This window comes from Plectropomus leopardus, chromosome 6 (genome assembly GCF_008729295.1).
Source record: "Plectropomus leopardus isolate mb chromosome 6, YSFRI_Pleo_2.0, whole genome shotgun sequence".
Taxonomy (NCBI): Eukaryota; Metazoa; Chordata; class Actinopteri; order Perciformes; family Serranidae; genus Plectropomus; species Plectropomus leopardus.
Window position 1 is genome coordinate 3,743,919 of NC_056468.1, and position 16,564 is coordinate 3,760,482.

Sequence of the window (16,564 nt, forward strand, 5' to 3'; positions counted from 1 at the left end):
TTCCATTGCATAACTCTTCAAAAGTTGAGCAGATCATCCGGAAGTTTTGAATCCACAATTCCTCTGTGGAATCATGGACTATCACCTCGACATTTCAACAATATTGCTTAAGTTTTGCACAAATCTGTAATGGAAACCAACCTAACAATGTCTGTGCAAAATCAGCTGCACTGCTCTGCTCGTATGTGGTTCTTGCAGGGGTTTAGGTTATGTGTAACTGTGTATAATCTACAGCTGCATCTTTGATCAAGAGTCTTTTTAATGTGAGGTCTGTGGATGATTTCTCTGTTGATTTATTTTCATCCCTTTGAGGTTTATAGTGATTGTATAATCCGCTGAGGGATAGGCCTTTAAATGGCATTACAGAAAATATCAGACAAATCCTGCATTCATTTACCCACACAGGTTTGACAAAATGGATTAGTATTTCCCCTCAGTTGGATGGCTCTCTGTGAATGCGTATTGTGCTGGACAGTGTGAACATTAGGTACACTGGAGGATCAAACAGCAGATTCCCTGGATGAGCACAGATCCTGTTGGACCAGAGCTCCCTGACAGATTACTGACAACACTGGAATAAACTTATGTGCAACAGGAACACACAGACACACACACAAACATCATGAGTGAGCGTGTTATCTGAGGCATGATCCTAATCATGTTTGTGGTGAGGATGATGGCGACTGGCATTGTATGATGGGCAGTGTGGGATTGTGTCATGGTTGCATCATAAGCTTCTCCGACGTGATTTATCCGTCACCAGAACATCAACATAGTTTGGATTCGCTCCGAACAGCATGAGGGATCCCTGGGAAACTGAGTACATAATGTCATGTCAGGAGAAACCCGCTTGTAAAAAACACACAGTGTACAGTGTGGTAAGTAGGATAAAGGAATATGTCATTTTAATTCAGAGCGTTTCATTTCTGTCCTGCATATTCTCTTACACTACCTGATATCAATCTCTCATAGCTGCTGTATAGCAACAGGCAAAGCCTGGGCATTTTGAGTAGGGGTCAACCGATATTTGTTTTTCAGGGCCAACACAAATAATTAATAAAAAATTAAACTGATAAATATTTGGAACCAATAAGCATTAATAATGAAAAATAAAATCCCTCAAGGTTTTCTTGAGATATTATGCTCACAGCATTGATACAGACAAGGTCACAGAGACCTTGACCTTTGACCTACAATCACCAAAATCTAATCAGTTCATTGTTGAGTTCAAGTGAATGTTTGTGCTACATTTGATGAAGTTCCCTTAAGGTGTTCTTGAGATATCGCTTTCACTAGAACAGACAGGACGTCTATACGTGTGTGTGTGTGCGTATGGACATACAACCTGAAAACATAACGCCTCTGACCTCGGCTATCACCAGAGCAGAGGCATGAAAATGTAACTGGAGGAATGTCTACCTAAACAGTTGTCCTTGTTCTCCAACTCAGATCACTCTGTCTTGGTTTAAGTAATCCACTTTAGAACAGAAACATTCAAAGTCCACCTTTTCAAAATGCAAAAATAAAAGAAGCAATGCATCCCCAAAAAACAAAGGAATCAAACTCACTGCAGAAATCAGGAAGAGAAACAGTCTGGTCTTGCCTTGTTAGTTTGCGCTGTATTGATGGTCCTTTGGTTGTAGAGAACATGGGGACACGGGATTCAACTCTTCCTGATTTTTAACCATTCCCTAAAATCATCAGACCATGATACCATAAAAACAATATTATAAGTTTCTTCAATAAACAAGGCTTTAGATGACCTTGTTCCAGGACGAAGTCAAAATATGTAATTAATAATGACAAAGCTGTACATTTCTGTCACATATTAACAACTGCTGATTGGGAACAGCTTTGACACAGAGCAAACACAAGGTCCAACCTGGAAACCGTAGCAAAGCGGTGCACACCATTTCGAGATTGAATGTGCCCCAGAGCAGAGTGATCACGGTGCCAACAACTCAGAGCAGGGCTGAGAGAACTATGTTTTAGGAAAAATATGTTGTTTTTTTGACTTTGGGGTGAATTTTTCCTTTTAAACAGGTTGCGGACAAAGACCAGGCCCCTCAACAAACACAACTGTAGTGTGAAGAATTTGACTTTGAGTCAAGAAGCAGCGGTTTGTAGTCAAGATGTTGCAGTTAATGGCTCAGTGAGAACACTTTGAGTACTTCAAACTCACTGAACAGTCAGCAGAAACATCACATTTAAAAGTGAGATAAAGTGTCCTCAGGCTGTGGTGAGGGCTTCACAAATAACGAAAGAAAAAACACAATAATAAATGTATTAATATATGAATATAACCTATAAGAGTTCACTGAGGAATTTCTATGGCGACTGAATGAGGCTGGAACATTTTAATAAAATCAACATGAAATATAAATGTGCAATACATTTTTATAGAACATAGAGATGAAAACAGGACACCTCACACGTATACGTCGCTCATTATATACAACTGCTCTCCTAAAGGTAATGTTGAAGGGTTATTGTGCAGCGGTAAATATATACTGTATTTGGCTCATACAGGATCTAGTAGTTGTGTCATGTGTTGCCATGGTGATGCTGCGGGTCATGAGGAGGTGTGGGAGCTCAGGAATAGGGCAGGTCAGATAGGTCCATGTTTCTATTGAAGATGATGGAAAACTCTTTGGAGAGCAGCTGGTGGAGGCTCACACCGTCGTGAGTGTACACCCAGCGTTCACCCGTCCAGCTGTAGCGCTTTGGTCCACTGCAAAAATAGAAGCAAAGATATTAGTTAACACTAACAAGAGTCACGTTGGTTTCATTTCTTCAACAAAAAAACAGGTTGAAGGCAATAAGCAACTTCACAAGTTATGGTCCAAAAATTATGAAAAAAAAATATTAAAAAAGTTACAAGAAAATAAAAATAAGCAACAAAAGAAAAAAAAAGAAAAAAGTAATTGCTGAAAAAAAATATTTCTTTTTGGCATAATTTCTAAGTTGTTCATTGCCTTGCTTAGGTTTCAAGGGGTTAAGCCCATCAGGGTGTGGAGTGTCTCCAGTCTTACCTGGTGGGAGACGACAGCCAGATCTGTCTGTTTGGTGTCTGTTTGTTGATGACGTAGGTGCCGTGCTCCCTGCCAACCTTCACTGTCAACACACCACTCTGTGCACAAACCAAAGACACAACACACACACACGTTAACACATTTCTCATGACAAATCCAATTTATTAAACCATTTCATCCTGAAGCCTAAATGGAGGAAAAATAAATAAATCCAAGTAAAGAAAAGCTCTTGTTTCATCTTCACCCCAGTGTTAAGGTCATTTGATAGAATTCAAATTGTGAAACATTCTGGGGAAATGCTCCTTTCTTTCAGAGTGTGTCTGTGTGCTCAGCAGAGATGGAGACAGGACGTGCTTAGCATAGCTTAGCATACAGACAGGACACAGTGGTAAACAAGTTAAAAAATACACCCACCAACAGATCTAAAGATCAGACAGTACGTCAACATGATGACAGAAAAAGTCAAATTATTCAGTAAGACGACTAAAAATACATGTAAACATGTTTGTTACTCCTAATAAACATGACATTTATGAAGTTAGCAGGAGCTCACTGCTTCTTCTTGATAATTTCATAAAGATTTACTCCAGCACCTCTAAATGCAGTGTGAACCACTGCTGTGTGTGTGTGTGTGTGTGTGTGTGTGTGTGTGTGTGTGTTGTTTATGGCCCCATATGTCACTGCAGCCAGTTGAAAAAGGGGTCATCTGCCAAGATTGGAACACTGGCCAATCAGTCAGAGCCGGTAGAGACAGCCGCTGTCCAACCAAAATGATTACACACACACACACACACACACACACACACACAGAGAAAGGACAGTGCAGTGTGATCACAATGGGACCCGGACACAAGATACACCTTTCCCACCTCACAAAAATATAAATGATTGGTGCTTATGCGTGTTGCACCATCTTTCTCTGATAATATTTATTGGACAGCTTCCAAAAAAAGCAGCAGCTGTTACGGAGCCGGGGTGTGACAGTGCGGAGCATCAATAAAGCAGGCTGACACACACAAACACACATGGAGTCCATCATTGCTGACCCCCCGGTGATATGTCAATCTCAACAGGAGATGACACACTCCAAAATAGCATAAGCTTGTGGAGACACGTCATAATACTGATGTGTCCACTTGCAGGAAGCCTGAAGGACTCATTTCCAGTAAGAATTGAATGAATCAGGAGCATCAGGTCATGCTAACAGGCCCGTGAGTCTGCACCATAGACTACCTAAAGACACAGTGATGCTCTGAGCTAAATGCAAACACCAGCATGCTAACATGCTCATTATGACATTGCCAGCGTGCTGATGTTAAACACGTATAATCATGAACAGATTATGAGACAACAGGCCCCTGAGCACAGCTATGCAGACAGCCCAACCACCTCTCCACAGGAGCAGGACACGGGCATTCTGCTGGTTCTGCCTCTTTTTTGAGGATCTGTGTCTCTCTAAGGTCTTTTTTTGTATCACACTGTTTCTCTTTGATGTTATTTTGTGTGTCTTTGTGGTCGTTTTGTGTCTTTTTTTTAACATTTTGTGTGTCCTTATAATTACTTCATGTCTCGTTGTGGTCATTTTCTATCTTTTTTGTCATTTTGTGTCTATTTGTAGTTATTTTGTGTCTCTCTAACATTTTGTAATTCTTTATAATCATCTTTATAATAATAATTTATGGTCATTGTCTGTCCTTTTTGTAATTTTGTGTCTATTTTTTGTTGTTTTACATCTCTTTGAGGTCGTTATCTGTCCTTTTTGTCATTTTGTGTCTATCTGTGGTTATTTTTCATCTCTTTGTGGTCGTTTTCTGTCCTTTTTGTCATTTTGTGCCCATTTGTAGTTATTTTATGTCTCTGTCATTGTTTTCTGTCTTTTTTTAAATTTCATGATTCTTTGAGGTCATTTTTTGTGTCTTTTTAGTCTTTTTTATTATTATAATGATTTATCTCTTCAGTAGTTGAGAAAATAAAGTACTTGGAAACTTATCCATTTAATCACAAAAAAGAATAAAAATCTAAATCCATTTCATATCTTCAAGTCCATCAAAAGTATGTATTATATAGTGTTGTACACTGTTTCTTGGGTAAATAAATACAATCCGAACATTTTGGGAAAACATATTGTCTTACTTTCAGAAATCAAAACACATGGTAACGAAGTCCATGCCACCATTGCTGGATAATGCACTGTCTTCCGTATTAAACTAGTTCTACACGGGAGGCAACAGGAAACGACTCTGACGACTGTCCAGTAGAGTAATGACGTCTGTCAAAAAAAAAAAAGGCAGTTGACTATAAAGTATTTCTGGAGTTTTAGTTAAAGTTCAGGTCCAGCATGCAGCTCTGCCTGATGGATGTCTTTTTCCAGACACTGTTTGGTGAACAGTCTGGTGTTTAGGTCACGTGGTATAACAGCCTGACTGCTGAAGTAAAGTCTGTGTGCACTCTGATATATAGCTGTGTCTGACAGGCACCTCTACAGTTCCCAGCAATGAAGCTGAAGTTGATTTCTCAATAACCTCCTGCTGCCTGATCCTCTCTTCTTGTCCCTTTGTCCTGAAAATGTATCCTCCTCCCTCTCAGTGTTTCTGTGGTAGTCCAGGATTTACTGTTTTTAAGCTTCCAGCCAGATAAACTCGAGCTGTCTGCCAACAAGAACAACAGGCACTAAGTGTGTCGATTCTACTGGGCAAGAAATCAATAAGGCAGCGGAGCCCAGCAGTCAGACAACAAGCCATGTCTAAAACAGCTTTATGGAGCACAGAGGGGTAGCGGACCGTGCACAGCCTGCACTACACACTCTGCTGGAGTCTCCCCGTGAAACAATAACGGCAGAGACAGGGCTTTTTCAGTCATTCTTCTAGCTTTTTACTACTTTCTTGCTAATTTTGGGGCCATTTCTTGTTATTTCACTCGTTGCCCTCTTATACTGTGTTTGAAAGAAATCAAACACATTTACTTAGGTTTCAATGGGTTAATATCTACCTACACAATATCACTATCGGCATGTGGTTGTTACAGGCTCTGTCCACTAGAGGATGCTCTAACATTAACTCTAAATATTAGGAATTACTAACAGGTGGTAAAATGTACAGTACCATTGGGATAACCAAGACAGGGCAAAGACAGCTACTGGTGACAGGGAGACATACTCAGAGACTCAGAGTCTCTGATTGGTTGTCAAGTCAGGAACACAGTCTCTGATCGGTCGACAGACTCAAAGGTATCATTGAGGGCTAGTGGACAGCTAAGTTCACAACAACAATTAACGTTTTCAGTACAGAAAAATGAATAAATAATCACCAAAGACATTCAGTGTTGGATTTAAGATTGTGTCCGACCAAATTCTCATTGGTCTGATAATCACTGGTGTTAGTTTAACCCTTTGAATCCTGAGCAAAATGGCTTGATTTCTTTCAAAAATGTGGGAAGGCACTGAGCAATGAGGGGAGAAATGACCCAAAAATTACAAAGAAATTGGTAAAAAGTACAGGAAAATTACCTGAAAATAAGAAAAAACAAACAAGGCAAACAATGAGTGAAAAGTACTTGAAAAATATATAATTCTGTAATATAATTTTTGGTTTTTGGGTTGTTTTGGGGTTGTTTTTTTTGGCTTTTTTTCTTTTTCCCTATTTTTTTTTTTAAGATAATTTTCTAAATGTATTAATTTCTTGTAATTCTTGGAACTTCTCCTATCAAGTTGCTCACTGCCTTTTTCTCCAATGTTTTGATAGAAATGGCATCAATATGCTCAGAGGTTTAAAAACTTGTGGAAGACTACTGAGAGCAGCACAAGAAAAGGGTTTCAAAGGGTTAACGAGGCCATGTTTTCACCAAAGCATTTCTTTTGCCAGCTGAAAACAGCAGTTGCTCTTCGGTTGTATTTGTCCTCCTTGCAGGTTGGTCTCTGTTGCATTTGTCCCGCCCCTTCCCCACTGTGATTGGACAGCGAGGGCAAACAGCTTTTGACCCAATGAGTAACACTTTTAAATTTCCTATTTTTTACTCAGTGTCATTTTCATCACTATGGTGATGAAAGTGTCCAAAAAGATTTTGCAGTTTAAGAGCTTATGAATGCGATACAATCACACTGGAACCCTTGTTGGAGCGGCTCGACAGCTAACATTAGCTTTTGGACAGAACAAGATAAATCTTTAGTATGCAGAGTTTCAGAGATAAAAGCCACACTTACAGTGCCTGTTCAAGGCAGGAATATCACACTGTTCTGCCCCCTCGCTATTCTGTATATAACGTTCCATTGTGCAAATAGGGGACAGAGTGGTCTCGCCTCTGAGCCAGGAATGGAGGTAATAACAGCGCAGGAACGAGCTATGTGCAAAACGTAAAGCCGGAAAGGTGTGACCGGGGGCAGCACAGGTGGGACATTTTGATGAAGTGTTAATGTATGCGAGCCACTGCGGGACATTTAAAAAGCAGCTGTTAGCCTACCAGTTAATTTAAAGAACAGCATTCATAAATGTCTGCAAACTGAGAAAACAATGAGATTGAGGAGCTCCTTACCCTCTGAGCAGAGGACCAGAACAGCCGCCATGTAACAGAGGCAGTAAATGACTGTGACTGACGTTATGCTTCTGTTATTGTTTAGAAAGAGCTGCTGCCACGTATGTTTTATGTCATGCTAAAGGCGGATGCTCATGTGTTTAATGTCACGCCCGTCATGCCTCCTTTGATCGCAGGATACCACCGTTGGTTGGTTCTGTGTAAAAGTGCAGCAGTGAAAAGAGGAGACTTTGTTGCCGCCCTATAGTGCGATGTCTGTGTGAAAGCGGCTAATAGTGACATGATGTGGTATACGACACTAGTGACCCCAGAGTTAATGTCTCTAGAGTCCAGTATCAGTCCTGTTCAGTGCTTTGCAGTGAGACAGACTCGCGCATGCTGCTCAGCAGGAAAAGCTCTGCTTCAGTGATACAGTATGCGCTTTATTGTCACATAATGTTACACCGGACATCATGTTTATTTTTAACAACTGCATGAGGCATTCCACTCGCCTGAACATAGAGTTTTCCTGCTCCAGGCAAGGGTTAATGTCGGGCCCGTCGCACACATCGCTTCTTGAATAATGAGTGGTGATCTGTGGGTGCAGCACTTTGAGAAGTTTCTGATATTGTATCATTAGAGGTTGACACTGGCACATTAAATGTGAGTTTGTGATTCTGAACAAACTGTGAAGCTTTATTTAGAGCACAGTCTAAGACACTGTGTCAGAGGTGTGACGTTATCTGCAAATAATGCACAGCCTCCAGGCAATCACAATCCAATACATATACACTGTAATATCTGAGCCACATGCAGTTAGCTCCAGCAGCTCAGAGTGCAGCAGGTGGAGGCTGTGTGTACATCTCATCGTCTCAGTCAGTGCTCAGATGTTATAGACCCATTTTATTTATACAGTCTGTGATATAGAAGGAATCACAATCATAACCGTTTATTTAAAATAACTTTGGGGTAGAGAACTGTTGCATCACGTGCATATAATCAGATGTCGCTGAGCAAACGCTGCTGTCAGACAGCTCTTACAGGCGGAAATTACAAACTGGTATATCAAAAACACCAGACTCCATTGGGAAAAACAGTCATTTTCCTCGACTGAATGGCGGAGCTGCTGATCTACCGCTGCCTCCATCAGCTTATGTGGCAGGTAAGGAGAAAACAAGATTTAAATATAGTGAACACGTAAACTAATATTGATTTTTTTAGGTGGCTAAAGTATGTTCTGCTGCGGCCCCACTTGTCAGCAGTGTATCACTGAATGAATACCAAACAGAAGGAGGCCGGTGACAAGTCCAACTGAAGTGTTTCCATGACGGAATAGCTCGACTTCCAGTCCAATTATCTGGGTGTGTTAGTCTGATTTCTGGAAATTTGATTTAGTCCAATTTCAGTCGGTTTTCCATGTTTAAAAATGTATTTTAAAGTCCAGTTTTAGTTGGACTAACTCAATAATTCCACTTTTCCCAACATGTAAACATAGTGACTAATTCATAAGGCTTCAATAAAGGTCTTACAAAAACAAGAATGTCAGTTTAGTGAACACAGACCACAAAACTTCACCATGTTATTGTTCACTGTTACATAATCTAATATTCTCAGTAATAACTGATGCTCTACTATCTTTCTAAAACTCTGTTTTCAGTTACAGGGCTACATTTGCATTATCACATTAAACTCTAGATAAACGATTCAGTGCAGCTCTCTGGATATTTATGTGCTGCTACTACTCCTTATCTACAATTAGATTTCTGTTAAGTGACTTTAGTCTATCCTGCCACTTCAATTACATTTGAGTTATTTTTATGTCTGCTTCTTAGAAGCAGCGTATTTTCCCCACAAAACTAACAAACGTAAATTGCACAACATTAATAAATCCAGCAGGACAATCATCGTGAGACAGCGCTCCTCCTGTTGTTTGTGGAACTCCTTCTTATAGGTGTTGTGTGGAATTTCTTGTGATCAAACTAGTTTCGTGTTCAGCAGTAAGGAGGAAACAAAGTTACAGACTTACAGAGAAGACAACGTCGTAGTCGGCTCCTGTGAAAGCTTCATCTGTCAGGTCTTCAAAATAATCGGACAGAGCATCCAACGTCTCGTCTGCCATTTTCTCATACTCCGCTTCAGACAGCTCACTTTCAGACAGTGGAATAAAGTGACATATAGTTTAACCCTTTGAAACCTGGCTAGAAATTAGTTTCATGTGGTACGTTCATGCGTTAAAACCTTTGAAACGTGAACAAATTGGTTTGATTTCTTCTGAAAACTTGGCTAAGAAGGCAAGAGGCAACCTGACCTACAAACTGCAAAAAATTAAGAAAAGAGATGAGATGAGAAAATAAACTAAAAATTGGTATAAAAAAAAAAAAAAAAATGAGACCAAAAAGGAGAAAAAAATTATGTTATAGTATATAATATTACTAAAATGAATTTCATAGACATTTTTATATATAATAATAATACCTTTTTTTTATAAAAGGCTTTTCAGGTACTGAAAGACACTGTGCAGAAAAAGCAAAATTAACATAATAACATTACAACAACATAAACTTACTAAAATTTTAGTATTTTTTTCAAGCCAATTTTTTAAAATCAAGATTATTTTTATTTTTTTGGACAATATACACACTCACTGCATATTCACAATGGGTGCAAAACATCACTAAACATACAGATCACATGGAACAAAGCAAGAAATCCATTCACAATCCTCCCCATTCCCGCTAACCCCAAATAACAGCCCGAAGATCGTAAATTGTTTTTTGGTTGTTGTTTTTTTTTAAATACCATTTTTCTTTTCCTATTTGTGTGCTAATTTTCGGGGGGGGGGGGGGGGGGGGGGGGGGGTGGGGGGGGGGGTGGGGGGGGGGGGGTCTTTCTTTTTAAAAAAAAAATCCTTGCTAATTTTGGGTAATTTCCTGTGTAGCTGCTCACTGCCTTCCTCATGTTTATGAAAGAGATTAAGCCAAAATGCTCAAAGGGTTAAACATTCAACCTCAGCTTTGGAACAACCTGCCTGAGGAGAAAAAGGCTCGCAGAATCAAATTACTTCTTAAAACTCACTTTTGCAGACTTGCTTTTATGTGATGTCACCTTTATTTATTTACTTATAAAAAAAATATATTTTACTTATTTACTCTCTCTTATTCATCTGTTTTTCTTCTTATCTTTGTTTTTATCCCACTATTGTGATGCTGTCTTCTTAATTTACTTCTTATATTATTTTTATTGCTTTTATTCTTATATTTTCAAAAGAATAATAATAATTAAGAACTTGAAATTACGAGTTCCTGCCTTTGTTCGTCTGTTAAAGCAACTTGCTTTAAAGGTGCTATATAAATACATTTGCTATTATTATTACTTTTATTATTATCATTATTATTAACACCGAACTGGTGATGCTTAAAAGAGAAAGTAACAGTTGGGGGGTGGTTACCTTATCTGCACAGGGGTGGTGTTCTCCAGCCTCGGTGACGTCAAATGGATGTTTTTCCTCCATTTCTTGCCATCAGCTTTGTTCTCTAACCACTGACACAGAAACACTGAGGTCAGATATAACATCAGAATTCATCTCCATGGCACTTTGAAGTTCACTCGGCTTCTTTCCCTATTAAAGGGATAACATATGTGACTATTCCATTGAACTCTATGTCGTTTTATTGTAAACTATGTGTGGTGGATTTTAGTTGAAGACAGCATGAAACGTGTCACATGAGGTATTTATTTTGTAGAAATCCTTAAAATCAAAAAATTTACTAATACTCATCAAAGACTTTGCCAAGGAACCACAACTCAAATTCAAAATATGAAAACATCAAATGGGAATCCGTTTGGAATTTTAATACCTAATATTGTGCCAACAACAAAATCAAATACGTTTGTTTAAAAATTATAAATTTAATTTAACCAGGTAATGGCTAAATTCAGAGATATGGATAAAAATTGTCTTTTGGAATTATGCCATCGAAACTATTTGTCATTTATCTTAGGAGTGTCTCTACATTCAATTATTTTGGATGGAAATAGAACATTTTTTATTGAAAAAACTGACTAGTTCAAGAGGTTAACTAGACATGAAGACACATCATACTTTTGTATGATAAAAATGGACTTGACTGTTAGAAAAAAAAAGTTTTTTTAATGTGAGAAATGTTATATTTTGAATAAAAGCATTCAAAATAGAAATAGAGCATTACATCCAAATATGACACAAACGTTAAGATGGCAAAGCTGAGAAAACACTGGACATTTGTAATTCGTTCAACATGTTTGTTTGATATTTTGGTCATACCTCTATGTATATATGTTAATAGTTGTTTATTGTTTGTCCTTGATGGTTTTTCTTGTGTTTTGTTTGCAGTGTCATATTTCCTGTTTGTTACATGACTGAATTTGTAAATATGCTTGAGCCATGTATGGTGTAACTGGAAAAAACGAATAAATAAAATAATTTGTCTAATTCATGAATGGAGTCTGGCATTGAGACTTACTCTGTTTGGAGGGTGACTGATGGGATACAGTGTGTGCGTGGTCAGCGCACGAGCCCCAGTCAGGTGAGAAACGCTCCTGAGCTGGAACATTAAAATATGGTTAATATGAGAGTTAGTGAGGCTACAGTATGATCAGAGTATGATGCAACAACTAGCTAACTCCTCTGAGTTACAGCTGTTAGCTAACGTTAGCTACATAACATCAACACGACAGCGCGTGCCGGCGCTCGCGCTGTTTATGTACCGGAATAAACAGAGTCCTGAGTTTGTGCGGTGTCCTCGTGCTCTGCTGTGTTTTCGCCAAGTGACATATCTGCCAAGAAAGACACGGTGTTTTAGTGAAGGAGAGCATGTTCCAGGTTTCACCGCTGTGCTGTGGGTCGCTTCTTCGTCTTCTTCGTCTCTTTCCGCCTCTTCTTCTTCATCTTCTTCGTGTTTGTTGATTAGCTACAAACTAATGTTCAATGTCCCACACGGCCACCTACTGGAGGGGAGTGTGTGCCCTATGGTTAACACCATAGACTGTACAGAAATAGAAATAAAAATTAATTAAATTAAATAAAAATTCTAAAAATATCCCAAAATAGAAAATTTTACAGAATGCTATATTTTTAAAAAACAAATTTATTTTTATTTAAAGTTATGTCACATGAATATAAAAAATAAAATATAATTGTTATATTGTATGTTATATTATATTATATTATATTATATTATATTATATTATATTATATTATATTATATATTATATTATATTATATTATATTATATATATTATATATATTATATTATATTATATTATATTATATATATTATATTATATTATATATATATTATATTATATTATATTATATTATATTATATATTATATTATAGGGGGGCACCATCAAGAGAGAGGCAAACCAGGCAAATGTTTGCCCACACACACACACAAACATACACACACACGTATGGTGGGGAATACTATTATTAACCATCTGATGTATGCTGATGATGTCGTAGTTCTGTCTCCTTATAGTGCTGGCTTACAGCAACTGCTCAGAATCTGCTCGAGCTATAGTATGCAGTATGACTTTAATTTTAACCCCAAAAAGAGCATAGTTATGACTGTTAAAATCAATCATCAGGATCGGAAACTAAATTTTCCCTCATTTTTTATGGCATACCAAGAGATAAAAGTGATGAAAAAAATGAGGTATTTGGGTCACATTACAATGAATGATCTTTGTGATGATGATGATGTACAGCACCAGTGCTACAAATTGTATGCACAAGCTAATATGCTGGCATGCAAATTTCATATGTGTACAGAAAAAAACAGCCCTTTTTAGAGCCTACTGTACTCCGTTCTACACAGCCCACCTGTGTTGCAGTTATGGTAAAGCAAAAATTAAATGGCTTAATGTGGCCTTTAAGGATGCAATCAGAATTTTAATGAAGCTTCCAAGATGGACAAGTGCAAGTCACATGTTTGTGACTCGTAATGTACCAACCTTTCATGCAGTGCTGAGGAATTTTATGTACAGCTTTATGTGTCGATTAACTGATTCGAAAAATGTAATCGTTATGGCTTTGACAGATCTAACACAAAGTGACACAAGATACTCTTCTTTTTGGAAACATTGGAACAGATCTCTGTACGTGTTCGTGAACTCAGTCTGAAATAAAGTTGATTGATTGATTGATTGATTGATAACACACACTCACACACACACACACACACACACACACACACACACACACACATTTTTGCAGTGACATCTGTTTGTGGAAGACCCCTTCTGTCTCCCATTATGGCATCAGCCAGATGCTGAATCCATTTATGTGGAAGGATATAATCCCTCCATCACACGGCCGATGGATCAAAGATGTGATGCAGAACATCAAGATAAAAAAAAGAGATGCACCCTCAACGGCCCCATTCAGAACTTTTACAAAACCTGGGACACACTGATAAACTATGTGAATAATTTACCTGGCCTGGAACTTTGAACTCACACCTCCACAAGTGATCTTTCCTATCTGTGCAAAAATGAAATACAGTGCACACATTTGTTTGTTTTTTTTTCTTCCTTCCATGTCTCTTTACATTTCTGTTCACATTTGTTCTTTGAGATTATAGTTTATGTTAATGTCTTGTTTGATAAACTGAAAAATCTCTATAAAAAAGTGTTTTAAAAAATACTTATTGTGTCCGTCCCCTCCTGCTGATTACTAAGAGCTGCTCATTTCACTGTTTCTCCGCCTATCCAGTTCCTCACAAACAACATGTATTCTGTTTTTTGTTGATTTTTAACCCTTTGAAACCTAAGAAAATTGGGTTGATTTCTTTCAAAAGCACGCTAAGAAGGAAAGGAGCAATTAAATGGCCCCCCAAATTTGTGAGAAATTAGTTAAAAAAACATTACAAGAAAATTGTCTGTCTCCCCACAGTTTTTTTCAAGTCATCTTCTTGTCACTTTGTCCTATTTATTTTTTAATTTCTTGCCAATTTTTCGCCATTTCCTTTTTTCCACATTTTTAAAAGAAGTCAAACATTTTTTTTCAGGTTCCAAAGGTTTAAATGAAGCAAATATCCATTTTTATCCAATTATTTTTTTTATTTTTTATTATAACTTTTTCTTTTTTGTTTGTTTTGTTTTGTTACATTAAGTTTAGTTTAGTTGAGTTTAGTTTTGGCAGATTTTCAGGTAATTTTACTTTTCTAATTTCTTTCTAAGTTTGGGGTTATTTCTTCCTTTATTGCTGGTTGCTTTCTTCCCATCAAGCCAATTTGCCCAGTTTTCAAAGGGTTAAAGAGGAGACTAGATAAGTGTGTGTTCTCACATCCAAATGGCAGACCTGCTCACAGTTTAAATTATTCATGACTCAGCAGCCGTCCTACCAGGGGGTTAGCCAATCAGTCCTCTCTCAGCTGGTGAGATGTGCTGGGCTCTGCCCTGATTGGCTGGTAGCTTCTCTGGTGAGGGCCGAGCACTGACAGATCAGTGGAGGATCTCTGCTGAGGAGATCCATTGGACAGGATGATGTGGGGAGCAGGGGAGACAGGTAAAGCCATGTAATCTGATTAGGAATGAAACTTTCACTGACCTGCAGCCGTCACTCATTGATGACATTGATCTGTGCTGAAGAACTCCTCATGAGGTCAACTGGAGAGCTCAGAGCAGGACAAGTTTGTCAGACAGACTGATTCTAAAAGTCACACCCACACACAAGTTTGATCAATGTAAATGCGAACAGTTTGTCATTTGTTGTGGATTAATTAAAACACACAATATAATACCAATTATAAAGGAAGAGTTTGATTAAGCAAAACTAACAGAAGTTGTTAAACTACAAACACGAACAAGATGAAGCAGCAGAGAATGAACTGTGAGCAGAGCAACATTAACCATGACATGGACCAAAAATAAACCGTACACACACACCAATTATGCCCCCATGTCCCACTTTCTCATTGTGTATATATGAGTCTGTAGTTTGTGTTTGTGTGCAAAAATATATTTAGGATTTTTTTTCTTTTAAATTCTTTTTCTCTGTGCAGTTATTTGAATGTGCAATAGTCCCCCAACTCTGAATGTAGGCTATATTTAACATGTGACACATAGTGTATATATTCCTATTGTTATTCTTACTTATGTATATCTCTGTTGTTCATTGCACACATATTTATATTTTTTTAAAACTTGCATACTAGTTTTATATTTTGTGTTATATATTACACATTTTACACACTCAGCACATTATTCATATTATCATTTAAACGGTACATGGACTGCACTTGTATAGCACTTTTCTAGTTTTTTCGACCACTCAAAGCGCTTCCACACTACGTGTCACATTCACCCATTCACACACACATTCACACACTGGTGGCTGAGGCTACCGTACAAGGTGCCACATGCACTCACACCCTGATGACGCAGCATCAGGAGCAATTTTGGGTTCAGTATCTTGCCCAAGGATACTTTGGCATGTTGCCTGGAAGAGTTGGGGATTGAACCACTGACCTTCCGATTAGAGGACAACCCGCTATACCTCTGAGCCACAGCTGCCCCAAATAAATATTCACATACTAGTGATAATAGACAATCAGCACTAGGATTGTCTATTTGTGTATTTCTTTAAATTTATATTTAAACTACCTGAATCTTTTTTTGAAATTCTGAACACTTAGGAAGACTGAAAAAATAAGTATACTGAAATTCATCTTTTTAGATGAAAAACTTTATATTTTAATTGCAAATATCACATATTCCAACTCGTGCATCATGGCAAAGCATTAATGAAAACAGTACAATCTGTCATTGTAAAGTCTGTTTGTATTTATTACAAAATATATCCAAAATATCTGCAATCTCCTGGTGCAACAGGAAGACTCTCTGCCATTGAATTTATTTAATCCGCAGCACGTCTGCAGTACATTACACCTGAAGCAGCAGCAGTGCACGCTGTTGCACTTTACAATGCAGACTCAAACTGCATCCCTGCACACTGACACCATAACTCTGCTGTGACTGTGTG

The 16,564-nt window shown here is 38.0% G+C and overlaps 1 protein-coding gene across 1 annotated transcript; it reads right to left on the reverse strand.

The window, feature by feature from the left end:
• Nucleotides 1-2,342: 2,342 nt before the first annotated feature.
• Nucleotides 2,343-12,464, reverse strand: fxn (frataxin). Its single transcript, XM_042488486.1, has 6 exons — nt 12,285-12,464; nt 12,041-12,121; nt 10,987-11,078; nt 9,565-9,685; nt 3,033-3,130; nt 2,343-2,731 (listed from the first exon to the last, which is right to left on the reverse strand). Exons 1-6 carry the CDS (start codon nt 12,390-12,392, stop codon nt 2,593-2,595), a joined length of 639 nt encoding a protein of 212 aa, XP_042344420.1. The 5' UTR covers nt 12,393-12,464; the 3' UTR covers nt 2,343-2,592.
• Nucleotides 12,465-16,564: the final 4,100 nt, after the last annotated feature.

What these genes read in the sequence shown, in the direction of transcription:
- fxn (XM_042488486.1), bottom strand. Translation starts at nt 12,392, where the DNA reads ATGCTCTCCTTCACTAAAACACCGTGTCTTTCTTGGCAGATATGTCAC. An exon ending in TCAGTCACCCTCCAAACAGA is followed by an intron (nt 11,079 to 12,040) that starts GTAAGTCTCAAT and finishes TTTCTGTGTCAG; the next exon opens with TGGTTAGAGAACAAAGCTGA. An exon ending in ACCACCCCTGTGCAGATAAG is followed by an intron (nt 9,686 to 10,986) that starts GTAACCACCCCC and finishes ACTGTCTGAAAG; the next exon opens with TGAGCTGTCTGAAGCGGAGT.